The following is a 22,035-nucleotide window of genomic DNA, read 5'->3' as shown; positions in this document are numbered from 1 at the left end:
CGCTAAGCCCGTCCTTTGCTGGAAATATTACAACTGTCGCGCAGTTATGACGTGTCATTCGCGATACCAAGCATGGCGACCTTCTTCTAACTGGAGCATGCATCGGAGCAATGTTGTTGACAATATTGTTTATTTCCTCTTTGACACCTGATATCTTAGCAAGGTACGTTGCCACGGGAATTTAAAATATGCTTCATTTTACCACGATTTAGGCGAGACCAAAGCCATATATTGATCCCTTCTCCTTGTTAAATTAGAATAATTTGACGTAATGACAGTACAAATGCCCTGTGCTGGACTTCTTGTTTTATCTAGACTGGTACGTATTCACACACACCCTCTTGAACTTTACAGACACATGTCTGTAAAATGTAATTCCAATAGAGTGGAAATGAAAAGGTTTTCAACAGGTTGTGTGAAATGTAGCAATGATGACAGAGAGGGCTCCAAAACACAACTACTGACCACCAAGCAGGTAGCTAGGCAATCGCTGCTGTCCAGGAGATCTTTATCTCCCCTCGAGAGGATAAGTTCCCTGCTTCCACAGGATGCATTGGGCCCTGAGGTGATGCAACTGAGAGATCAGAACCATCCACATGAAGAGGAAACATATATGGAGGAGCACAGCTCATCTGATCCCAGTTCAGATGCAAAAGATGGACCATCTTTGAAAGAAAAGAATTCAGACGATTGCAATGATGTGGCTGCACAGCAGATGGAAACTACCCTCCAACGAAAGCCCATTCTTGCATACGGGGAGCTGCTAGTGGCTGAGTATCATAAAAAAGGCTGTGTGGAATTCAAGAAGATGTTCCAGCTTCAGCTTGGAACACGTCTTTTGAGCAGCTGGGGGATTATCCTGCATGACGATATAGCTGGGCAGCCTGCAGCTCACGTCCAGAGAACAAGCAAGGGGATCCCCATCTTCGTACGACGTGCAAGTTTGGAAGATTACGTGCTGTATATGAAGAGAGGCCCTGCTATCTCCTATCCAAAGGTATATACAACAAATGCAAAAGTGTTACCTTTTGCTCACATTGTACCAGTGGTCAATGTATTCAACATTATGCCAGAAGCAACTGTGCCAAGGTGATGCCTTATTTTTCATTTGAGTTGTGCAGATAAAATATTTGGTGTAATCGACTTCTACACTCAGGATGCCAGCGCTATGCTGATGATGATGGACGTCACGGAGGGAGATTATGTGCTGGAGTCAGGCTCTGGGTCTGGGGCCATGTCTCTGTTTTTATCTCGGGCAGGTACGCAACGCAGCCGGTCATTATTTTGTTAGATAGGATAAAATAGATTGGACGTGGTTGTTATCTGATGGCCATAACTCGCTACTCATGTAAATCCAACAAAGTGTTATCTTGGCAAGTCCAAGTGTATTGGAGTGGCCACTAAGTGCATTTTTGCATGTCATAGTGCACTGATTGTCAGTTTGGTACGGTACGCGGTCGCCCTCTTGTGGCTAACAACAGAATCACATGCACATACATATCCATCAATTTTCAATACCGCTTGTATATTATTATGTTATATTGATATTCAAAATAAATGTATTAAGATGGACCTGTACAATTAATTCCCTTTAAACCTTCCAGTGCAATGCATTTGGAGGTTATTTATAAGTACTGTTTGTCTTCAAACTTCAAAATGGATACAATTGTAGTTATCTTTTGTGAAATCCATTTTTATTGAATTATTTAGTACAGTTTCTACTTTCTTATATTTAAGTGCAGTGTAACTACAAACCTGTGTGCTATTTTTGATGGACTGTAATTTATTGTTGGGCATGATGGTGGTATTTGGTATTAAAAATGTGAAGTGCCACTGTGGTAATAAAATGTTCATTCATTTTCCTCAGTGGGCTCCAGGGGCAGCGTGCTGAGTATAGACATCAGAGAGGATCACCTCAAAAGAGCTATGCTCAACTACCAACGCTGGAGAGCCGCATGGAGAGCGCGGCAAGGGGAGGAGTGGCCTGACAATGTCCATTTCCATAAGGCTGACCTTTGTGCGGCTTCACCTCTTCTTGCCCGTCGGGCATTCGATGCGGTCGGTGTTGAAAGTCACAGCGGCGCTTTCCAAGGAAACAATGCCGTGGGCGGCAAGTTTGGTGTTTTACTGATTGGATTATGTCTATTGCAGGTCGCTCTTGATCTGATAAGCCCACAGCTTGTTTTGCCCACTGTGATTCCACATCTGCACCCTGGGGCCGTATGTGCTGTCTACCTCGCCAAGTGTGTTCACTGTCTTCCTATCTGCCTCCGAGATCTTTTCCACACAGGTCAAATTTTGTTCACGTTGTTTGTTCCACTCAGTATAACTCAAGTGATCGACCTTCTGGAAGGGATTCGATGCACAGCGCTTCCTTTGTTGTGCGAACGCATCTTCGATATTCCCACTCGGGACTGGCTTGTTGGTCCTGCCCGTCTTAAAGATGGGCGCTATTGCTCGAAGAAAGCACCGAGCCTCAATGGAGCCCCCGTAGAGGAGGGGAACGCTTCAGTTGAGGTGGAACAAGGTGACTTAACTGTGTTTGTATTTTGGGAAATCGCTAAAAAGTTGAAACTTAACTATCCGTATTAAATTCCAGATGAAGATCCAGCCTTTGGGAGTATCCCATATATTGCCAGGCCTCACCCACAACAGTTGAGCCACACAGGTGAGATAGTTTTAGCAGAATATAAATGTTCCTTTTTTTAACAAATGTCATTGTCTTATATTTCCAGCATTCCTGGTGAAACTGCGGAAGTTTGTGACATAGCTCCTTAGCGAGTTGGACAAGAAACCATTGTCGATGATATTTGTTCCTGTGTTTGTATGGAAAATTATTTGTAAAATAAAGACCAAGATTTAAGTGACTACGATTGTCTTTGGTTATTGTTATATTGTACGTCAAAAGATCTCGATTGAAATAATTGTGAAAATAACGTATTCATATTGTTCTGTTATTGTGCGTCAAATGATCTCGATTTAAATCATTGCGAAAATAACGTATTGGTATCATCCCTTTTGAGGGACACAAGGATGAACTTGAAACAGCAACTAAAAAACACACCGAGAATGGCACTCACGATGCAGACAAGGCTGAAAAAGAACAATTTGAATCAGCCCCAAATTGGGTGTCTTTGTAGATTGCAATCTCGTGTTATTTGAGGAATTGTCCAATCTCCCAATGTCAACAAATTACAAAGCAAATCTCTTTTCAGCCATTTTAGTTTGTGTGTGTGGTGCTACTGGCAGTCTCGAGCATAATCAAAAATACTTCATATCAATATTTATTTCATTAGTGAACATTTCAGTCTTTAGTGATCATTGAAAGCTGCATCAAACTGAGCAATCATGGCTTGCATTCTGCCAAACATAAATTGTCTTTTTATAAATGCTTGTCAAATGTATTGCTACAAGTGTTGAAGTAAATAAATAACATTGATAAATACGAAGAACAGTGTGCATTATATCATAAATATATAAATAATAATAAGTTATTCATGAGTTTTTCTACTGTTGGCGCTTTACAGATATCAGCAATCTTGAACGTGAATTCTAAGTAGAGGTGGTGTTGCTAAAAGACATTTGCTTCAAAGTAGAAACATCCACGTGTTGGGAGTTTGAAACTGGAAGTTGGCAACGACGCCGATGGGATGAGATGGACAATGGACTATTTATTGATCCAGTCCATGGAGGAGTCGTACATGTAGGAGTCAGAGGACAAACTGCCTGCCAGAAAGTATACAAACATGTCAACTCATAGTTGACTGTATTGAATAAATAATAATGCTAATTTATTGTCATTCATTTTGCTTTGGGCCAGAATTCAAACTTTTGAGAGCCTGGACTCAGAAGATTTGGACTTATTTTTTTCTTAAAAATGGTCTAAACGATGACGCAATTATTAAAATACGAGACGATTCATTTGTCAGTTGATTTGTTGTCGATTAATTGATTCATTTTGGTACCTACCTCCAGTAGGATACCTACCAGGGAACTCGCTGCCGTTGGAAGAACGCTGGGTTTGGTCACTGGTCTCCCTACAAGTGGCAATGGGTGGTGGGGTTTTCTCCAAACTCAGCGGAGTGCTTTGAGAAATTTTATTCTTGCAGCTGGGCAAAGACAAGCTTCTGGATATCTGCAGCCGCTGACTGAATGTGCTCTTGCGATTACAGCGGATACAAGGGACTGGAGAAGCTGAAGGCCCTCGGGGATAACTGACTTTGTCCGTTTGCCTGTGAGCGCCACTGTGTTCCTCTGAGCGCTCTCGTTTCCAGACAAAGTGAGATGGCATGATGGCCATTACCTGGAAGCACAGAAACCCTCATCAAAAAAAAACAAAAGCAATTAACAGAGCTTATGGTCGGACGCCAAACTAAAAACACTTCATGGAAAGATTCAGACCGAAACCTCATTTACGGGTGAAGTTTGTTTGTTTACCTCTTCACAGCAACGTCTGCTGACGGCCGCTCTGAACTCAATGCGCACCCAGAACTTGTCCTTCATTTTGAGGAATTGCATGACCTTCTTTCTCCAGGTCTTACCCAATGCCCAAGGAAAAATCTCATATTTACTCTCCTCCTCTTCTTCCTCCATGCTGTTGGCTAGATACCTACAATATGAGCATATGAGTTAAAAAAAAAAAAAAGTTCGTGTGTGGGACCTGTAAACATTCTGTGAACTTACAGTGCAATGAAAAAGTTCTTCTTGGTGTATTCTGCAATGGTCAAGTGAGACCTTTTGAAGTAGATGAAAACCATGGCCAGAAGATACTGCAAATTAGATAAGGAAAGACATGAGTTGGAGTATTAATGTGAATATTTTTTCCAGAAAGGTAGACATTTACCTTGTCTGTAATTTTACAGCAACAGTCCATCAACAAAAAGTCAAGGATTAGGTCATCTTCTGAAATTGAGTTAATCATGGTTAATTTCTGGCTTTGTATGTCGCAAAGAACAACAATGTTGATTCTTCTCACCAAAAAGTTCCAAAAAAGACATCATTTCTTGTTGCTTAACGGTAAAGGTTGGTTGCAGAGTCCTATGAAAGTACATCCCAGTCCTGCAGCTGCTCTTCTCAGGTGGACATTGTTCTTCACTCTTGTTCCTGACCTGGAGGGCGGTGGTGGTGGTGGTGGTGGTTCCACGCCGTTTCATTGTGCTCCTGTTGGAAGGACATGAAGTTGATGAAACGTGTTCTGGGGTGATAAGGAGAGGAAATGTCAATTTAAATGAATGCTTCAAGTCTGATTCACTCACAAGACCAAATAGTATTCATTTACACACAGTCAAATTTGAGTTTAAATGGATTCAAGACTCAAAACCATTTTCAAGTTATTCTTGAAACTTGTGATAAAGGTTAAAGTAATAGTGATGGACATTGATTGTTTAGCCACATTTTTATTTTAGTTATTCCGATTATTCGAGATTAATTCAACACGCGCAGTTTATCCAAAATTCAGAAGTTTAAAGCGGGGCTAAATTGAACTTGATTAACTGTAGTTGACATGGGTACTTTAACACCAAAATGTGCTGAGTAAAATGGGCCGTGGCACAAAACATCAAATTAATTTCTGTTATGTTTTTGGTAGATTCTGAATCTAAATCCACATTGTAGATTACAAGCGGCATGTTGAATCCAATTTTTGCCATCTACAATTACTTCCGACTAGGTGATGTTAGCTTGAAGCTAACCACAAATTAAAGGTGTAGCTTTCCGTTTCGTATTCAGGAGACTGGATAAATAATAAATACAACCTTTGTGACAGTGGTGGAGAAATGATAGTTTGTTTACGAACGCTTCTTCCAATATTCAAACTTCGTGTTAACGACGCCGTGTGCCCGCTATACGGCGCGCCAATACCATACAATGCAATAAATAAATAAATAAATACATACATACATACATACATACATACGGTTTCTATCATTAGCTGTGTTGTTAAGTTTTTGTTTATTGCAAAAGTTTATTTTACATTGTTATGGAGGAATCCTTTTGAAATTCAAATATTTCAAATATTACAGTAGTCATAAGAAGGTAACGCTAATGACCATAATATCAAAAATGTATAAGAACACATCAATTGTGGCGGGGGAAAAAGGGCTATGGGGTATAAATATTGATTAGAGTGCGCTTCCCATTTTCATCTTCATCCTCTAAATGTGATTTAATCAATGATGCTCATTAGAATACTGCAAACTGTGTATACTAGGAATCTTAATATCATAGAAAGAGCTTGTGTCTTGTTGTTTAATCATGCTTTTGTGTAGTACTGTGTCCCAAGAGTGACACCACAGCCAAAAGCAATTCCTTGCATGTGCTTTACATCATTGGCCAACATTTGTTATTAAAGAATATTAGCATAATTTAGTTGAGTTGACGGTGCAGATGCGTCACCATAACAGGTATGTTTGTGCAGACTATAAAAAGCCAGCTGAGGCCAACCCTCATTACCCAAATGAGCTTATGTGCTTACAAGTCGGTGAGTTTTATATGCTTTAACGTGACATATGTAGTTGCCGAGGGGGTTCACCCAAAGCCTCACTAATCCTTTCAGAAGCTTGTCCTTTGTCAGACACACAGCGATGTGTTCGAGAGCATGCAACAAGACATTTCTACAAACATGACCGACAAGCCATGGATTTATTTTTTTCATCTATGAAACCTTCAAGGGTTATATCCAAATGGATTTATCAGCATATTGGTTTGGTTGCATCCTTTTCGTCAGATTTAACTCTCGCTGCCATCTGAGGGAAACAGATACAGCGGATGGCTGAGGACCTTGGATATTCTTTGCATCATTTCCATCTCAATGTACTGCTGCCACGTCATCAAGACGTGTAAGCTGATCATATCCAAATATCCAAAATGGGATGCTCACCATCTAAAGGTAACAATTTTGTGACTCTGGGCTCTTTGAGGCGGGGAAGAATGCTCCCCGCTGCACCTAATGAGCAGCCCAGAGAAGCTCCTTTTAAAAACGGAGATGATCACAAGTGTACTGGCGTTGCCGATGGCAATACTAAAGACAAAAACAAGACAGGTGGACCAAAACAAGTATTTCAAAGTGATGGAAATATACCACCGCGAGAAGATGCACACCCAACTGTGCCTGCCCCAGAGGTCATCAACACGGATACAGTAAAGAATCGACGAACGGACAGCAACACTGTGATGCAGAAAAAAGACAAAAATAGGGACAAGCAGGAAGAACCGGAGAAAAAGTTGGGGAAAAAAACAAGAAGATGTTCCAGAGGTTTAAAAGTGCTTAAAAAGAAAGAAAAGGAAATGCCCAAAATTGATTTCCCAGAGCCTCTGGTAAAAGCTCACCAAGCTGCATATGCCTTTTTAAATCCCAGCATCAACAAATATGATTTTGTACTTGGTTTACTGGAACAAGCGACTCAAACGCAAACCTATCTGCAGCCAATGGTTTCTTTTATGGCTTTGCGTTTTGAAGAAATCATTCGAGCACTGGAAGAAATTGTGGATGAAGGTGAAAAGATGCTGAAAGGAAACGGAGAACACCTTTCTTGGCCAAATCCAACAAAGAAACTCTCATCTGCTGTACCTTCAAAATCTGCCGCCGCTATTGAACAACCACCTGATTTGTTGCAGCAGCTGCTTCAGTACACCACGCAAAGAATGCAGAACGTGAGTCAGACAGTTGGAGGAATCGGGGACTCGGCCCTGGAGGATGCAGTGGAATACTTTTCTTCAATCTCCGAACTTTTAGAGGAGAAGCTGAAAGTCAAACGTGGAATTGAGACTAGGATAATGCAACTCGCATCTCGCATTGAACTGGCATCGCTTCGCAGGCGTGGGCCTGAGGACTCTGCACTCTTTAGTGAGGACAGTGGGATCGGGGCTGAGAGCGAATCCCTCGCTGGATCAGAAAAGCACCAACGGCGTGTTAGTTGTGAATCGAGCGGAACAAATACAACTACTCCCTTCAGTCCTGTGGATGATACCTCCATGACTGGCGTGCCGGTGAACAACCGTGCACATCAACAAAGTCCAAGTGGTTCCCTTCATTCTTTAAACTCGTTAGCGTCGATGTGCACAATGATGGCCAATGTACAGGGGGACTCATTCCTCGGATCCGTCTCTTTAGATGATGCTGAGGAAGATGACGATGATGAAATGGATTGTAGAAAGGGACAACAATCAAATTCATCACTTGAGCAACAGAAGCCACGGCGGTTGCCCACCAAGCGCATAGAAAATTCCAAAAATGTCGAAATGACGATCAAAATGAAAAATGCGATAAGTGGCAAAATACACTTTGCTCACCCACCAAGTGCTGGTACAAAACCCAAAGTTGTTGGTAGTCCAAAAAGAGGTAGAGGTCAGAGGACAGGGGAAAAGGGACCATTGCTAAAGAGATCTCAAACAACTGCTCGAAGGAATGCGGTCAAAACAACCACACTGGCTCAGGAGAGGCGTTCCCGTTCTGCAGAATCCTTGCGGAGCAAAGATGAGGATCCTACTTTGCTTGAACTGGGAAGGTCCCAGAAGAAAATTGGCCAAAGATTACAGAAAATCAACAAAAGCAAGGAAACCACAAAGGGAAACAGAACGACTTTGTCATCGACACAAAACCAGAGAACCTCACCGTCTGATTCTCCCAAAATCAACCAAAGAAGCCCATCTTTGGAGAAGGAAGGCAATCTACGTGAACGAGGGAAGTGCATTACCAAAACCACCAGAGAAACTAGCAATACGGAGCAAAATGACAGATCAACAAGCCTTGTGAAAGCAACACCACCTCCCAGCCCCCCTATGTCCCCAAGACCACTTTCAGGTCTCTATAGAGGCAGAAATTCAGTCAGAAAACTCATAGATACCTTCAGCCAAGGGATCGAAGAGATGGACAGTCCTAAAGTCCTCGGGCCACTTCGGGGTGTCCGAAAGTGTGGTGTTCCAGTGTTACCCGGTTTAGGAAGTCCTTCAGCTTTCCTTAGCACTGGCAAAACAAGGTCTCGGAGCACTCCGTGTGAAAAGACTGAGCATTTAGACCTGGATAATCTTCCTCCACCCCCGTTGGAAGTATTAATGGACAATTCATTTGAAAGTGCCCTTTCAGGCGATGGAGCCTCGGAAGGGGCAATCAAATCTGCAAAATCCCCTACGGTCAAAGGGGCTGCTTTGTCACAGCGACTACGGGCGTCAGTTAAATCTGGACCCGTCTTACCTAGCAAAGGAGGTGTGCCTCATTGTTCCAAGAGAATATTTCCTGTCGGCTTGGATCATCAAGTCACTGCGACCCAGACCGATGTCAGTCAACCGGACGCTAAAACAGATCTGAACAATTTAAAAGACAAAAAGTCTTCTTTGTTGCAGCAAGTCAGAAGAAACAGGTACAGAAGACATTCCTCAGATTCACACTCTTTTTCAAATGATGAAGCAATATCTCAATCTGTTAGTCAAGAACACTCAAGAACTATGGACGAGAATGACCCAATGCCTGGAGCTACTGCAGTCTCTCAAGTGCCTCCTTCATCTGAAGCTAGTAGCCATCCACACTTGCTGTCTAAGGGGCGAATTTTGCCATCCACACCTTCTTCTTCTTCAAAGTCTTGCCATAGACGACTTCCGAGTCCCCGCAACCTTAAAAAGTCCTCGCCTTCAGCTAGTCCCCCAGTTAACAGGGAACTCACTACTCCACCAGAAAGTCCAAGGAGCTTCCCCAGGCCAGCAGCGTCAAAGCACAACATTTTAAACTCTTCATACCCTTTCAAAGCACCATCTCCACCTGCTTCACCAAAAGTGCAACGATGTTCTCGAGAGAACAGCACGGAGGAATCTTCTCGGTTGACCAGTAATGCCCGTTCTGTTTTCTGTCCGATTTCTCCATCGTTGTTTGAAGCCCAGCCACGTATAGCTTCAAAACTATCACAAGCCTGGACCTCTGTCGGAGGCTCTTTTCTCTCAAATATTCGTGGTAAACGTGGCAGATGTTCTGTGTCGGTCCAAGGACCTCAACTTTTTATTCGCCGAAGTCTTTCAGAAAGAAGACCAAGTTTGAACTTTCCACCTCAATCACCAGTCTTCTCAGTGGCTGAGACGTGTGGAAGTGAGCCTGCAATTTGCACACAGGGGTAAGATTTCTTTTTTTTTTCCCGTCTGGCAGAATAGTGCTTAGTGTGTAAATTAGAATCCGAATGGTTGTCGGTGTCTATCTGCGTCCTACAACCGACTGTTGAAAAATTGTCCGCCAAATAAACCTTTTCCGATCTTGCAATCACGTGTATATTTTCCTCTTGTTATTATAGACTCGATGATGAAGCAGCCAGAAAAGAGGAATCATGGGGTAGCCAATGGGACCTCAGAGCAACTCTCCGTTCTGCATCTCACCCAGATCTTTATGTTGTTGGCCAGGCCTTGTACAGAGACTAAACTGGCCAATGAAGTGCCAGTGGGATTATGGATTAACAGCTTTTTAAGAGGATTTAAGAAGATGTCGCTTCAACGCTACGAGAGGAGTGACTAACCTTGCGGCTGTGCAATACTTTCACAACAGTCGTATAAATAGTCGCATTATTTCAGCAAATGCTAATTAAACATGTTCTCTGTATTATACACCAACACTTTTATTATTACTTTTCATTTTACTGGTCCTATTGAGCCTTTTGTACCGAGTTTATCAATAAAATTGTGTACAAACCATGGTCCCCATATATATAAGTATATATTCTCTTCAGCATTTCAAAACATGAATAGTAATGTGTAGTACCAACAACTGGATTTGTTGTTAGGAACTGCGCCGAGCACATCCGTTTGTTTACAATTGCAGACAGGTGTCAAAGATACAGCTACAATTTTTCTGACACAACCATTATTCCGCGTTGCTCAGTGGCTCATGCATAATGCATGGCTTGGAGAGAAAAAGCAAAGACTAATAAATCCAAACAGTCACAGCTGAAAAAGTGGGAGCTGGTCTGAATGACCAATGTGGGCAATTTTAAATGGTACATTGTTTTGTTTGTAGGCATATTTTCTCGGGTTACGATTTCAGGTTACGTTAAAGCAGCTCAATCATTTGAATTGTATTGGTTGACAAATGAAACGGCACTAGCATACGTTTTGCACGACAGCCGCAAATGAAGTTCACAGATGAATCAAAATATCACATGAAAGCTTTCCATTTCTCTTTTGTGGGCCCACATTTCACTTTTGACTTTTATCCCATTTGCACAGCCAGACTCTTCTGAATGACTTAAAGCTATTGATCTCTTTGGCCCACCGGGACAGATGAAAAAAATATGAGCCACCAGGTGCCATGGTTGAATTTCCTCAAGGCACCATGCCCAGCACTGGTTTGGACATGGGAGCTCCTGGATAATACGCTTTGACAACCATCTGTGTGGTGCCCCCAACATTCAAGGGAAGCTCCAACTGGGCTGTTGTTGCGCCTACAGACTTGCTGAAAAACCCCATGGCAGGAGCCCGAAATATGGTTTCACAGATTTATTCATACGTACGTATTTTTCTAAAACATCCCCTTCCCTCTTGCAAAAGACACATTTTTACAAAATGTGTACGTTAGTGTTATTATGAGGGCATGCATTCATTTGAGAAGTTAGAAACTCATCAATAATCTTCCTCTCATTGAATAGTATTTATCTCATATATTAATTTATGTAAGCATCCTTCTGTCAATTTCACAAGCCATTGCTTTTTCAGAGCAATTCTGTTCTTGTAGGTTGGTACTAAAAAAATCAATATTGGCACAGAGCCATGTTTAATGACCATTTCAAGTTCAGGTCCTTGATAAAAAAAAAAAGAACTATCGACTGTTATGATTGTTCTAAGCTATGAATCATACGAATAATTTGAGAATAAGAGGTGGTGTATTATTACACTGATTGCACAGCGGGTTGTTTGCGTACAATTAATTGCTACGCCACCATGGAAGATGGGGCTTACATGATAATATCACTGTCAAGCTGGAAATTTGATACAAACAAAATAAATAGCATCGCTTGCTGCTTGTCGAGTACATGCTGCAGAATTTTCTGGCAAACATTACTCTGGAAAGTCCATTTTGAAGGTCATCTGAAAGGTCTTTCCTGCCTCCTCTATTTGGCCAGGGTGGGGGGAGAAAAAAAAGCGCCAACCCCTTTCCCATTGCAGTCATGAATATAGTGGCGTGCCACAATCAGCTTAGCCAGAGTCCTCAGGCCATTTGACTTAAGCTGTTGACGGATTTTGCTTCTGGTCATTATTAACTCTTCCCTCAGCCACCATCCAGCCTTTGCCCCATTATTTAACTACAGTATAAACATTTCCTCCAGTGATTTTAAACTGTTATTTAGGCATATGCAGTTTTGTTTACTTAATGCATTCAGGGATCATTTTATATACATAATATACAAGTCGGCAAGTGTAATTGATGCAGACTGCTGCATGCATTTGAATGCCTGCTCCCTCCCTCCCTCCCTCCCATGTGATTTCAGTCCTGAGAGCGAGTGAGCACGTTCTGCAGCTTTGCATTTGCAAACATCCGTGACTATAAGAAAATACCATAATCCAAAGCATGGAAAATATACCATAAAAAGAAAAAAAATGGTAATAACAAGACCAAGCAGAACATATTTTACATCCAATGAAAACATCTTACATGTCAACAGAAAGCGCTCTAATGTAGACACACGTATTTAATTCACATGTATTTTAAGATAATGACTGTATTCGCTCTTCAAATGCTAGATGAATTTGTAGTTCTAGTAATAGTCGAGCTCCCACTGACTGAGTTCTTCTTCCAACATAGTTAAAAAATGCGTGTAACAAAATGTAGGTACACTGGGTGGCAGTGTTAGCAAATATACTGTTTTCCCTATGGGCGCCTCTCTTACCTGTTGGAATTTATTTAAAATATGGCTTGTATAGATAGATATATGTCTTACGACAGCTGAAGATGCAGTGAAAGTAATTTGATATGATTCAGAATTCCCATTTGCAATTTTCTTTGAGTAACTGCCAGATCTGGACACATATTTGATGGATGAAAGAAGATACAAAGCAGAGATGTGCAGAATACCTAAATTGAACATGGTAATGGCGTGGTTAAATTGTGTGACATTGCACCTTATATTGTTTTTGAAAGAAACTGATGCTTTTCTCAGACATTGTAGGTGGAGCCTTTGTGAAAGGTCAGATAAGCAGCTGTGATATTGTTCTCCTCACTAAATGTCACAATGTCTCGGGGGTCAATCTGACTGACAAAGGATGTAGGAGAAAACTGGTGGAGGAGGACAGTGCACAGGGTCACTGCTGCTGGTGCCTTGGTGATATCACGTTGGACTTTCAGTTTTATTTTATGTTATGATACAGAAGTGTGGAAGATCATGTTTTGACTGGCCGATATGGTCCAACGTACTCGGGAATACGGTTGAACATGTTTAAATACAACTGTGGGCTACATCCACGCGGAAGAAAATGTTCCATTGTGTTATGCTGGGGAAAAAGAGCCCTACAAAAATCTTGCACCGTAGCCACAATAAAACCATAAAATAACAAATTGAGCGTATTGGCACAATGAAGGTCAATTATTCAACACAAACTAGCTTTTTATGCACAAGTCAATGGGTAAAATGCTCCGCTACCGGCACGTAGTACGTTTGAACGTAAAGAAGAAATAAATGAACAATAATTTAAAACCGTGTGTATGCTTGGTTGTTTAAGCTAACAAACATTTGGCAACTCATCATATTCACAATAATAATAATACAATAATCATCACAATAATGCCTATGTCCGTCCCGGTGATGTCTGAGTTTTGACGGGAACAAGCTCTGAAAGCTCCAATGAAATTAGATTTGCTGGTTATTATATTTTTATTGAGTATGCAATATTGATAATCCCGAGGGGCGCTGCGGCTGCAAATGATTTTGTTATCAAAGGTTTAATGGAGTCTGCTCCAAATGCATTTTCACTAGATAGTCATTCTGTCTTCAAACTTCCACGTTAACCTTTACCAACATCCTACAAGTTGTGCATATTAAAAAGTAACACTGTCATCAAAAATAGAATGGAATTATGACAGAATCCTAGACACAAGAATTTGCAATCCGAACAAAAAGGTCTCATATTGATGGCATCAGAACTACAATACTCATCAAAGATAAGATAAAGTTTTCAAGGCTTTTGAATAAAAGCTTAAACCATCTAACAATGCTGCAAAGTTGCCCAAAATTTGATGGGCACAATAACAGAGGCTTGAGGCACAACCATTGAGCCGACCGAGTGTGGCCACTTCGACTTCAAGGGAAAGGTCATTCCATTAAATTAACTTCTACAGATTTGGATTTAATATTGAAGAAATATTCCGAAAAGCCTCTCGGAAAGCATTGTATCTGCATATCTTTGTGACTTGTAAAAGAAAACAGACAGATGAACAGACTTTTGCTGTGTGTTGATGGAGCGCAGCCCAGAGTCCAGGCTGTGATGTCAGACAATCCCCAAGTTGAGATGGGCAATATTAATTACAGATAACATGCTTCACTTCTCATTTTGGCACTATGGCGACGGACTGTCATTGCACTGATGGCGCCAACAACACTTGGCAAACACACGTGTGCGTCTGGCAACATTTACCTTCGCATAGTATTTACAGTACTCAACACATTTTTTAAACACCAACCATCATGAAGTTTAGTTTAGTTCAATTTTAGACAATATCACAACTTTACTGGAATTGGGCTTTGTTGACTCGATGTGTCAAGCACAAGAAGTCAGAAATCCCTTAATCCTCTTTTCAGCCTTGATATGCTCCAGTGGTAATTAGTAAAAGTGCAGTGCAATTTATGCACTCTCTATCCTGTACGTACGTTGATCCTGAATTACCTAAATATCCTATTCACAATATTCACTTTACTATAATATACGTGGCATTATATTCTCTTTATGTCACACTAGGGAATTAACTGGATTTAAATAATCAACAAATCGTCCATTAAAATTGTCCAAACAATGTAATTAATTAACTTCCAACAAACACTGTGCTTAAGATTTACACTAGCACAAGGAAAACAACTTAATTTACAATATAAGGCTAAAATAATAATACATTTAAATGATGTTGTTGTATGTTTAAAAATGTTCATTTGTTTTTACCTTCATTTATTTCCTGAGCTTAAAATAGTACACATAGAAGATTGTGATCCATTGCGATTAATTACTTAAAAAATGTAATCGCTCGATATTATAAAGTGTAGATATTATGTCGTATTTTTGTTCATCACAACTGCTGTATTGCTCCCAGCCATTTATGGAATAGCAACCCAGCACCTGCCAGCACAGTCTAAAAAAAATGCAGCAGTATATGGAGCGCACTCAATCATGCTTTTAATCAGCTCCAATCATGTAAGGTAATTACTGGACAACAAATTCACATCTGATTATTATTTTTTTTAAAACTTTAATGAGTTTCCAGTCCTCTAGTTCACTTCAGTAACTGAACCCTCCAGGAATATCATTAAAATATCGTTAAATCGTCTCATTAGTGCTCTATGCCAAAGAAACACAAACAACATATATTGTTATTTACAAGATTGTAAAGACAGCAAAAAAAATGTGTCAAAAATAGTCCTAGCCGTTTATATTTTTCTGGACGATTCCGAGGAACCAGGCGTCACGATGAAGGAAGAGGACGATAACAGTAACTGTGACTTAAAGAGGGCCACAGTTGAGCAACTTGAAGCCAGAGCTTTTTTTTTTTTTTTTTTGGAGGAGGAGGATGCTGTGACATTGACAGAAGTTTTTTTCCAGAAGAGAGAGCCAGAGTAGGTGAGATAAACTGCCACAGCAATAAGCTAAAATGAGGAGAACCGAGTGTTGGTTGAAAATAGATTTCTTATGTCCGATTTGAGGAGGGATAGATGTTTTGTCCTTGGCTTCAAGGAGGAGTTGATGGTAGCTGTCAAAAGGTTGAGCTGTGGTCTCAGTAAGGCACATAGAAAGGAGTCCGAAGCGGAAATGAATGTCCTTTAGATGTACTTGAGCAAAAAAAAACATACTTAACTTAACCGGCCACTGTTGCTTTGAAAGAAATGCACAGTGTTAAAATATATTTGCAAGATTATATTGGAAGCTACTTGCAAATGCATTTTAGAGACACAACGGAAAAAGCATTAGGCCCGTCCGGCCGGGTAAGACGACTTAAGTCCTTTCATTTGTTTGACTGAAGGCCGACTGTGTTGTGTGAAGGCATGTTTTGAAGAGATTACGCCGGTCTTAGACTTTTATAAAACTGCTGTCCAACATTTTCTTGGGTAGGATTTGATTGTTAAGACATCCCTCTATCCCAAGCACCAGATCACCGCGGGACTGACCGCATTTCCGACATACCATAAATTCATCCGACTAGACCTGCCAGTCATATCTTGTATTTCCCTTGCTAGCCATAGCCAACCAAATTTGCTGTTGGCTCGGATTAAAAAATGAGTTACACTCGTAATGGGGCTTGAAAGAGGCTTAATTGGCACAGTATATACTCAGCTTTAAGTGTCCACGCCCTCCAGGGTCTATGCTGCTTATTTAGTTATTCATTGTTATGGTCCTCCTGCATTTGCCATTTTCATTGCATCTCCACCAATCAGCTCCCTCGCTCGCTCTTGTGTGTTTCACCACAGAGAACTCCCGTTCATCGTGAGGGATTCGTTCCACACCCACCCAGGTGGAAAAAGAAAATCTGCAACACACAGACAGATGCAAAGATACACAGTATAGGATGACAAATTAAAGCAATGCTTGCAGCGAAACCGCTGAATGATATCAATGCTCAGAATGGGGTCGACTAGAGCTCGTAGGGACTCTCGAGTCATGAGACAGCCAACTAGTGATGCACTATGTCGTCTCCAAACGGTTAGCACGCGGATAGATTGCGGAGTTGAGCTGGGGCCGTGTGGGTAGTTTGAAATGATGCGTGAGGGGGCGAGAAAGTGTTTAACCCTTTGCCTCAGAAGCGTTGGTCTTTTCTCAACCTGCTGAATCAAAGGAACAGAGTGATGATGTTAAAGGTTGGATGCTATCAACCTTTGAATGTGTGGACAGTATTCTGTTTGAATGAATCCATTTTTAGTGTCAAGGATAACCGTCTTTACATTTAACGGCGATAGCTAACTGAGTGGACCATGCAAAGCTAGTCTTGGACCACCGTGCTGGATTCCCCAATGCACTTTAGGATTAACTAACACTTCTTTAATCCTGTGGGCTTGTCACTTAGGGAAACCACCAGAGGGGAACCATGAGCTTGCTCTCAAATACACACAAAATTCCCTTCCCTCTACCAAGTGTTGCCATGAGTAAATTACAAAATTATTTTTTTTTTTAGAAGGGGGGGGGGGTGAGGTCTGGCTTTTCTTCATCTCACATGCGCATTCTTAACCCTAATGAAACCCAACGTGCCTATGTCAGCCTCCAACGTTCATCCACACAAAGTAGCTCAAAGTTCAGTTGAGCAAGCTTTAAAATGAAGTAGTTGAGTTCATAAATCGGACTTAAATATTCGGTTCCAAAAATGAGGAGTTTACAATTGATATTGTGTGGCCTCCTCATTTCTTTGAGGAATTGGCTGCAATTCTGACCTTGGTGTTTCCACTCCATAATTCAAGTAGATATGAGCACATAACCCAAAAGACTGCTTGAAATTATGACTTGCAAAAGTGCCCTCATGAATGGCCATAAACATAAACTCTGTCTGAATAAAGAAGCTCCAGTGGGGGCCACAGCTGTGCCGCTATTATGGCAATAAAGTCCCCTGTAGCTCAGATCGCTTTTGTTGTGCACTCGCTCTACTAAGAATAAAATTCAGCAGTCCATATAGCAGAGGACTATAACAATCCTGATCCAAATGACTCCCCCCCTGCTCTTTAATGGAGGCCTGTGCAAGCGGAGAATGAATCAGGAAACTAACATGCAAGTCAGAGGGAATCATTGAGAACAGGGATATCACGTTGGCCAGCTCCAATAGCCCTCCAAATCCCATTAGCGTGGCGATGGAACGAATTAGCATGGGACGAAAAAGGATGGGGAGATGCTCCTTTTCCTCATCCCTCCCTTTGTCAGCATGAAAGCACCCGCACACACAACACACTTTCCTCTAACCTATTGCCAGCGCCAACAGAAAGCTCCACGGTGACGCTTTGTCAAATAACCACCACCAGTGAGACTAAAACCCAGAGGAAATAAGTGATTTCTTCCTGGAAACTCAAAATAGCTGTCAAGACTCAGGCTCAGGTTGGCCTCGGCAAGACAGCAGACATGAGATTTACAACAAAGAAGGAAGAGAATTTTGTGTGTATCTTGGTTTATCAGCAAATACACCACGTGTGTACGGGCATATCATTTGCTTCTGTAGTCTGGAAGTATAGATAGATAGATCTTTATTGTCATTGTCACACATGTACAACATTGTGTGTGGGTTCATTTGGTGTTGGTTCAAGAAAAAAGTTTCAAAAAGGGCGAAAAAGTTGCATCAAGTTAAAAAAAGCCCCAATCAGGATTCAAAGAGTATCTAAAAGGTATGCATGAGTCTGTTGCACTGAACCAGAGTTTGTTTGCAAGACCACCTTCAGTTGTGCTCAAAGTTCAAATGTTTTTTTTTTTTTACTCTGATGGATTTTATTATTGAATCCCAAACTCTGATCTTATCCCAGTTCCGTCTTACGTCAAGCACACATCACCACGAATAAAGTTATGTCTGAGGAAAACGGCTTAGAACGAGCAAAAGATGTTAAAACAGCTACGATGAACCATTTTTTAGAAACAACTCCAAAGTTAGTCGTAGCAATTTTCCAAACAAGAATGAGAGTGTTCCTGAGTGTCATCTTGTTTTCTCTTCTGCAGACTATATAGTGTATTACAAGCTGGTAAAATAAAATGGCGTGCTTTTGTTTCTCTGACAATCATGATGACCACTGAAAGTGACTTCAAAGACTGTGGAGTCCTCTCATATAAAACACGGGCAGCCATACTGATGGATTCATTCTGGATGTGCAGAATTCTGCAGGGAAATTTAACTTAACCTTCCCATCCACATACTGTGCTGTTTTCTATTTTGCCACAGATGAAAGATACTGTGCACCTGAGACCTTTGCATCTCAATTTGTTACACTGAGGAATGCTGTGATATTGTACATGCAGCTCTTATTGTTTAGAATAAAAAATAAATAAAATAAATAGGAAAAGGTCAATGAAGGTGAGGAAGAAAAAAATAACCACCGACGGTGAGCGTATGAATAAAATACAGGACAGAAGGTCAGCCATGACATTCTAGCCACCAAACACTTTCATTTGAAAAGCACCTAAGAGATCACTTGGGACTTACCAAGCAGCACCATGTTCACAGTCCATTCAGTAACTTTTTTTTGGAATAATTCTATCAAGTTCTTTTACCAACTGTGATCCGTTTTGAGGTGCCTTTCATTGACCTAAACGATTAGAACTTGTTAACAAATCATTTTTTGTGTATTGCCCGTTTGTTTGACCTTTATCGTCATTTCTGATGTTAGGAACATGAAGGTGATCATGTTCTTAGCACAATTCAGTGTTTCAAAAAGCAAGAGTGAACCCAACTGGCCCAGCTGTTGTGTTGCTCACCATGATGCCATCCGAGCAAAACATGCCTCAAAATAGTGGAGAGTTCAGAAAAGCTGCAACTCGGCAGGCCAAGGGCAAATCCAGTAGTGCATGAAATTGCAAGAATCCACAACTAAGCTGCCCATGTCTGTACTTAAAATTGCACAAGTCCATTCTGTTGAAGTGATTAAGCACAGAAAAGTCAAGAAATGAGGTCAGAGATGTGCTCAGACATAAAAGATGTGCTTTTGAGGATGTGATCAACACATAGTGTGTGTGTACATATTTGACTCCTTTGATTTGGGTTTTCTTTTTTTATTGATTTCATTTAGGATCATTTATTTATACGCACACACAACTGAGAAAAGGGCAGTTGGGGAATCAAGGAGGAAAGGGCCAGGTGCTCGGGCAGATGGGACTCAGCAACATGCAGCAAACCCAAACAATGGAGAAAGCATAAGAAGAAGAAAGCAGAAAACGAAATAAGTGTCGAGACAATCTGTGGCTGAGGGAGCTCATTGGAATACACGAGCACAGATGGAAACAAAAGAGGCACAAGAAAACAAGACATCCGATGAAACAAAACCAAATCAAAATGTAAATCGATTAAGACACGACCACACTCGCGACAAAAGCACACCGCGCTCGTTGTCGATGGCCCAACTGAGTGGTTGAGAAGATCCATCTAAGCATGCAGCTGAGGAAACGTTCAATTCCCAAAGTCACGATCCATTTCGGAGATCATCCCTAAACAAAAGTTGCAATAATGTTCGACCCGGCTTTCTCAAGAGGTTTGCTCAAAGGGAATCATTTCAGAAGAGTAAATATGGCGCTGTGGCGTGGGCGGGCCGCGGCCCCGGCTGATGCAACAGAGGTGTTTGAAAGTGGCTTGCTGACGTTAATTCGAAAGATTGGTGGAAATGTGCTGTGTCTTCAGGCCCGGCAGCAGAGCTTGTCAGTCCATCATTTGGCTGACAGCGTGCTTGCGTCTGCATGCTATTCAAAGCCGTCTTATTGTTCAAAAGCTTTGGACACAGCACTTTGATTTATTTCAACTTCACCACTTGCCTCTCAGGTTCAGCACTGCAAACTTCAAAACTTGTCAGAAACAAAAAAAAATATATTAGCTCAGCAGATAGACACTTATTTAATATTTGGTCTAAAATATTACATTGTGTATTGAAGGGCATTCAAAATGAAAGCGTGCCGATTGAATTATGTACTAACAATATTGCTATTCGGTTTAATAACATGTGCTCTCTTGTGACAAGGGAAGACTGGCAGCAAAATAAATTTGAATGCGTTGAAGCTGCCTCTTTGTTATTATAAAACGCTACATGCCTTTAAACTCCATCCATCCATTCATCCCAAACTTCTTTTGTATCATGTTGGCAAACAACAGTAGGCTGAATCTATGGGAGGGCTGGTCCAGGCATAAAATACATTTTCATGTGGGTCTATAGTGAACATAATGTGCAGCATTTATCGAACAAAATTGAGGTCAATCTCAATGACAGGAAAGTTCTGTTGTCATTTGATATGCTTTGTGATACGCTTTCTCAGAAAAGGATATATAATATATCGTGGGCACAATATTTGTATTCTACTGCGTCCACTGCTGCATTTTGAGAGTAGTTATCCAAAACAAACTGATAGAATTGAAAATGTAAGCCAACATCATTTTCCTGATCGAAAAAAAAAGGACATCTCGAGTTTCGGAAGGAAAATAAGGAGCCAGTGTTGAAAGTAGTCCTCTTGTTTAGACATCATTTGCCACTTCACAGGTCTACACATCCGACTCGGCTCTGTTCTACTTGTCTCATGTGGGAGCAGTCGATTTTGCCCATCCAAATTGAAAAGTGTAATAAGCAAATGGCATGAGTCAGAAGAAGGCGCTAACAAACAACAGCGGTGTCATAGGCATGGCTCTTTGCCACTGAAAGGACACACTTTGAATTTGTCAGCAATTGATTGGCTTTCTGAAGCTGCCCTGAAAATATTTCAATGCTTTGAAGCATTTCCTACACTTCAATCTGTCTTTATCTGCTGGCTTCACCTGTGCATTTCATTTCAGGTATGACTCACAGCCAGCGCAATAAAGGTATGTTGTCAAACCTGTTGCTCTGTAGCTATGTACAAATATTTCATATTGTTCGAATACTGCAGTTGATAGAAAACAGTAATAACACAGTAGAGGTTATTTTGTCGTGGACGCAAAGGTGATAATAGCAACATCTGCAAAACACAACAGCCTGTTTTTCTTAAACTGAATTAAAAAGCAATAAACGTTATATTTTGGTAGTGAATCAGGCTTTTCTGTGATTTCATCAGCAGTGCTTTGAAAACGCAGATTCTTCTGACGCAATCAAAACAATTGAGATAACAAGATGAAAGAATAATACAGAATAATGAATAAGGCCAATCCTGTTAAAATGATTGATGATACTTAACTTTTAT

The 22,035-nt window shown here is 41.0% G+C and overlaps 3 protein-coding genes across 3 annotated transcripts; 2 read left to right on the top strand and 1 right to left on the bottom strand.

Annotated features, from left to right (window-relative positions):
- Nucleotides 1-37: 37 nt before the first annotated feature.
- Nucleotides 38-2,870, top strand: trmt61b (tRNA methyltransferase 61B). The gene is made up of 7 exons (XM_037240989.1): nt 38-997; nt 1,157-1,259; nt 1,868-2,058; nt 2,152-2,243; nt 2,325-2,527; nt 2,600-2,668; nt 2,736-2,870. Exons 1-7 carry the CDS (start codon nt 272-274, stop codon nt 2,768-2,770), a joined length of 1,419 nt encoding a protein of 472 aa, XP_037096884.1. The 5' UTR covers nt 38-271; the 3' UTR covers nt 2,771-2,870.
- Nucleotides 2,871-3,499: 629 nt separating this feature from the next.
- Nucleotides 3,500-5,153, bottom strand: spdya (speedy/RINGO cell cycle regulator family member A). The gene is made up of 6 exons (XM_037241722.1): nt 4,976-5,153; nt 4,844-4,902; nt 4,684-4,769; nt 4,438-4,609; nt 3,970-4,303; nt 3,500-3,726 (listed from the first exon to the last, which is right to left on the bottom strand). The coding sequence occupies exons 1-6, from the start codon at nt 5,151-5,153 to the stop codon at nt 3,668-3,670; spliced, it is 888 nt and encodes a 295-aa protein (XP_037097617.1). The 3' UTR covers nt 3,500-3,667.
- A 1,397-nt stretch (nt 5,154-6,550) lies between these two features.
- pcare1 (photoreceptor cilium actin regulator 1) lies at nt 6,551-10,565 on the top strand. The gene is made up of 2 exons (XM_037242098.1): nt 6,551-10,097; nt 10,272-10,565. The coding sequence occupies exons 1-2, from the start codon at nt 6,865-6,867 to the stop codon at nt 10,393-10,395; spliced, it is 3,357 nt and encodes a 1,118-aa protein (XP_037097993.1). The 5' UTR covers nt 6,551-6,864; the 3' UTR covers nt 10,396-10,565.
- The last annotated feature ends 11,470 nt before the right edge of the window (nt 10,566-22,035 follow it).

This window comes from Syngnathus acus, chromosome 22 (genome assembly GCF_901709675.1).
Source record: "Syngnathus acus chromosome 22, fSynAcu1.2, whole genome shotgun sequence".
In the NCBI taxonomy this organism is placed as follows: domain Eukaryota; kingdom Metazoa; phylum Chordata; class Actinopteri; order Syngnathiformes; family Syngnathidae; genus Syngnathus; species Syngnathus acus.
Note: the sequence above shows the minus strand (reverse complement) of the source record. Positions and strands in the feature narration are given on the sequence as shown.

Bases quoted from the DNA above. Each gene is read 5' to 3' on its own strand.
- trmt61b (XM_037240989.1), top strand. From the start codon at position 272: ATGACAGTACAAATGCCCTGTGCTGGACTTCTTGTTTTATCTAGACTG. The intron at 2,244-2,324 runs GTGTGTTCACTG...TGTTCCACTCAG, and splicing joins TGTGCTGTCTACCTCGCCAA to TATAACTCAAGTGATCGACC. The intron at 2,669-2,735 runs GTGAGATAGTTT...TTATATTTCCAG, and splicing joins ACAACAGTTGAGCCACACAG to CATTCCTGGTGAAACTGCGG.
- spdya (XM_037241722.1), bottom strand. From the start codon at position 5,153: ATGAAACGGCGTGGAACCACCACCACCACCACCACCGCCCTCCAGGTC. The intron at 4,903-4,975 runs GTGAGAAGAATC...ACTCAATTTCAG, and splicing joins GTCTTTTTTGGAACTTTTTG to AAGATGACCTAATCCTTGAC. The intron at 4,304-4,437 runs GTAAACAAACAA...CTGTGCTTCCAG, and splicing joins GCAGACGTTGCTGTGAAGAG to GTAATGGCCATCATGCCATC.
- pcare1 (XM_037242098.1), top strand. From the start codon at position 6,865: ATGGGATGCTCACCATCTAAAGGTAACAATTTTGTGACTCTGGGCTCT. The intron at 10,098-10,271 runs GTAAGATTTCTT...TTGTTATTATAG, and splicing joins CCTGCAATTTGCACACAGGG to ACTCGATGATGAAGCAGCCA.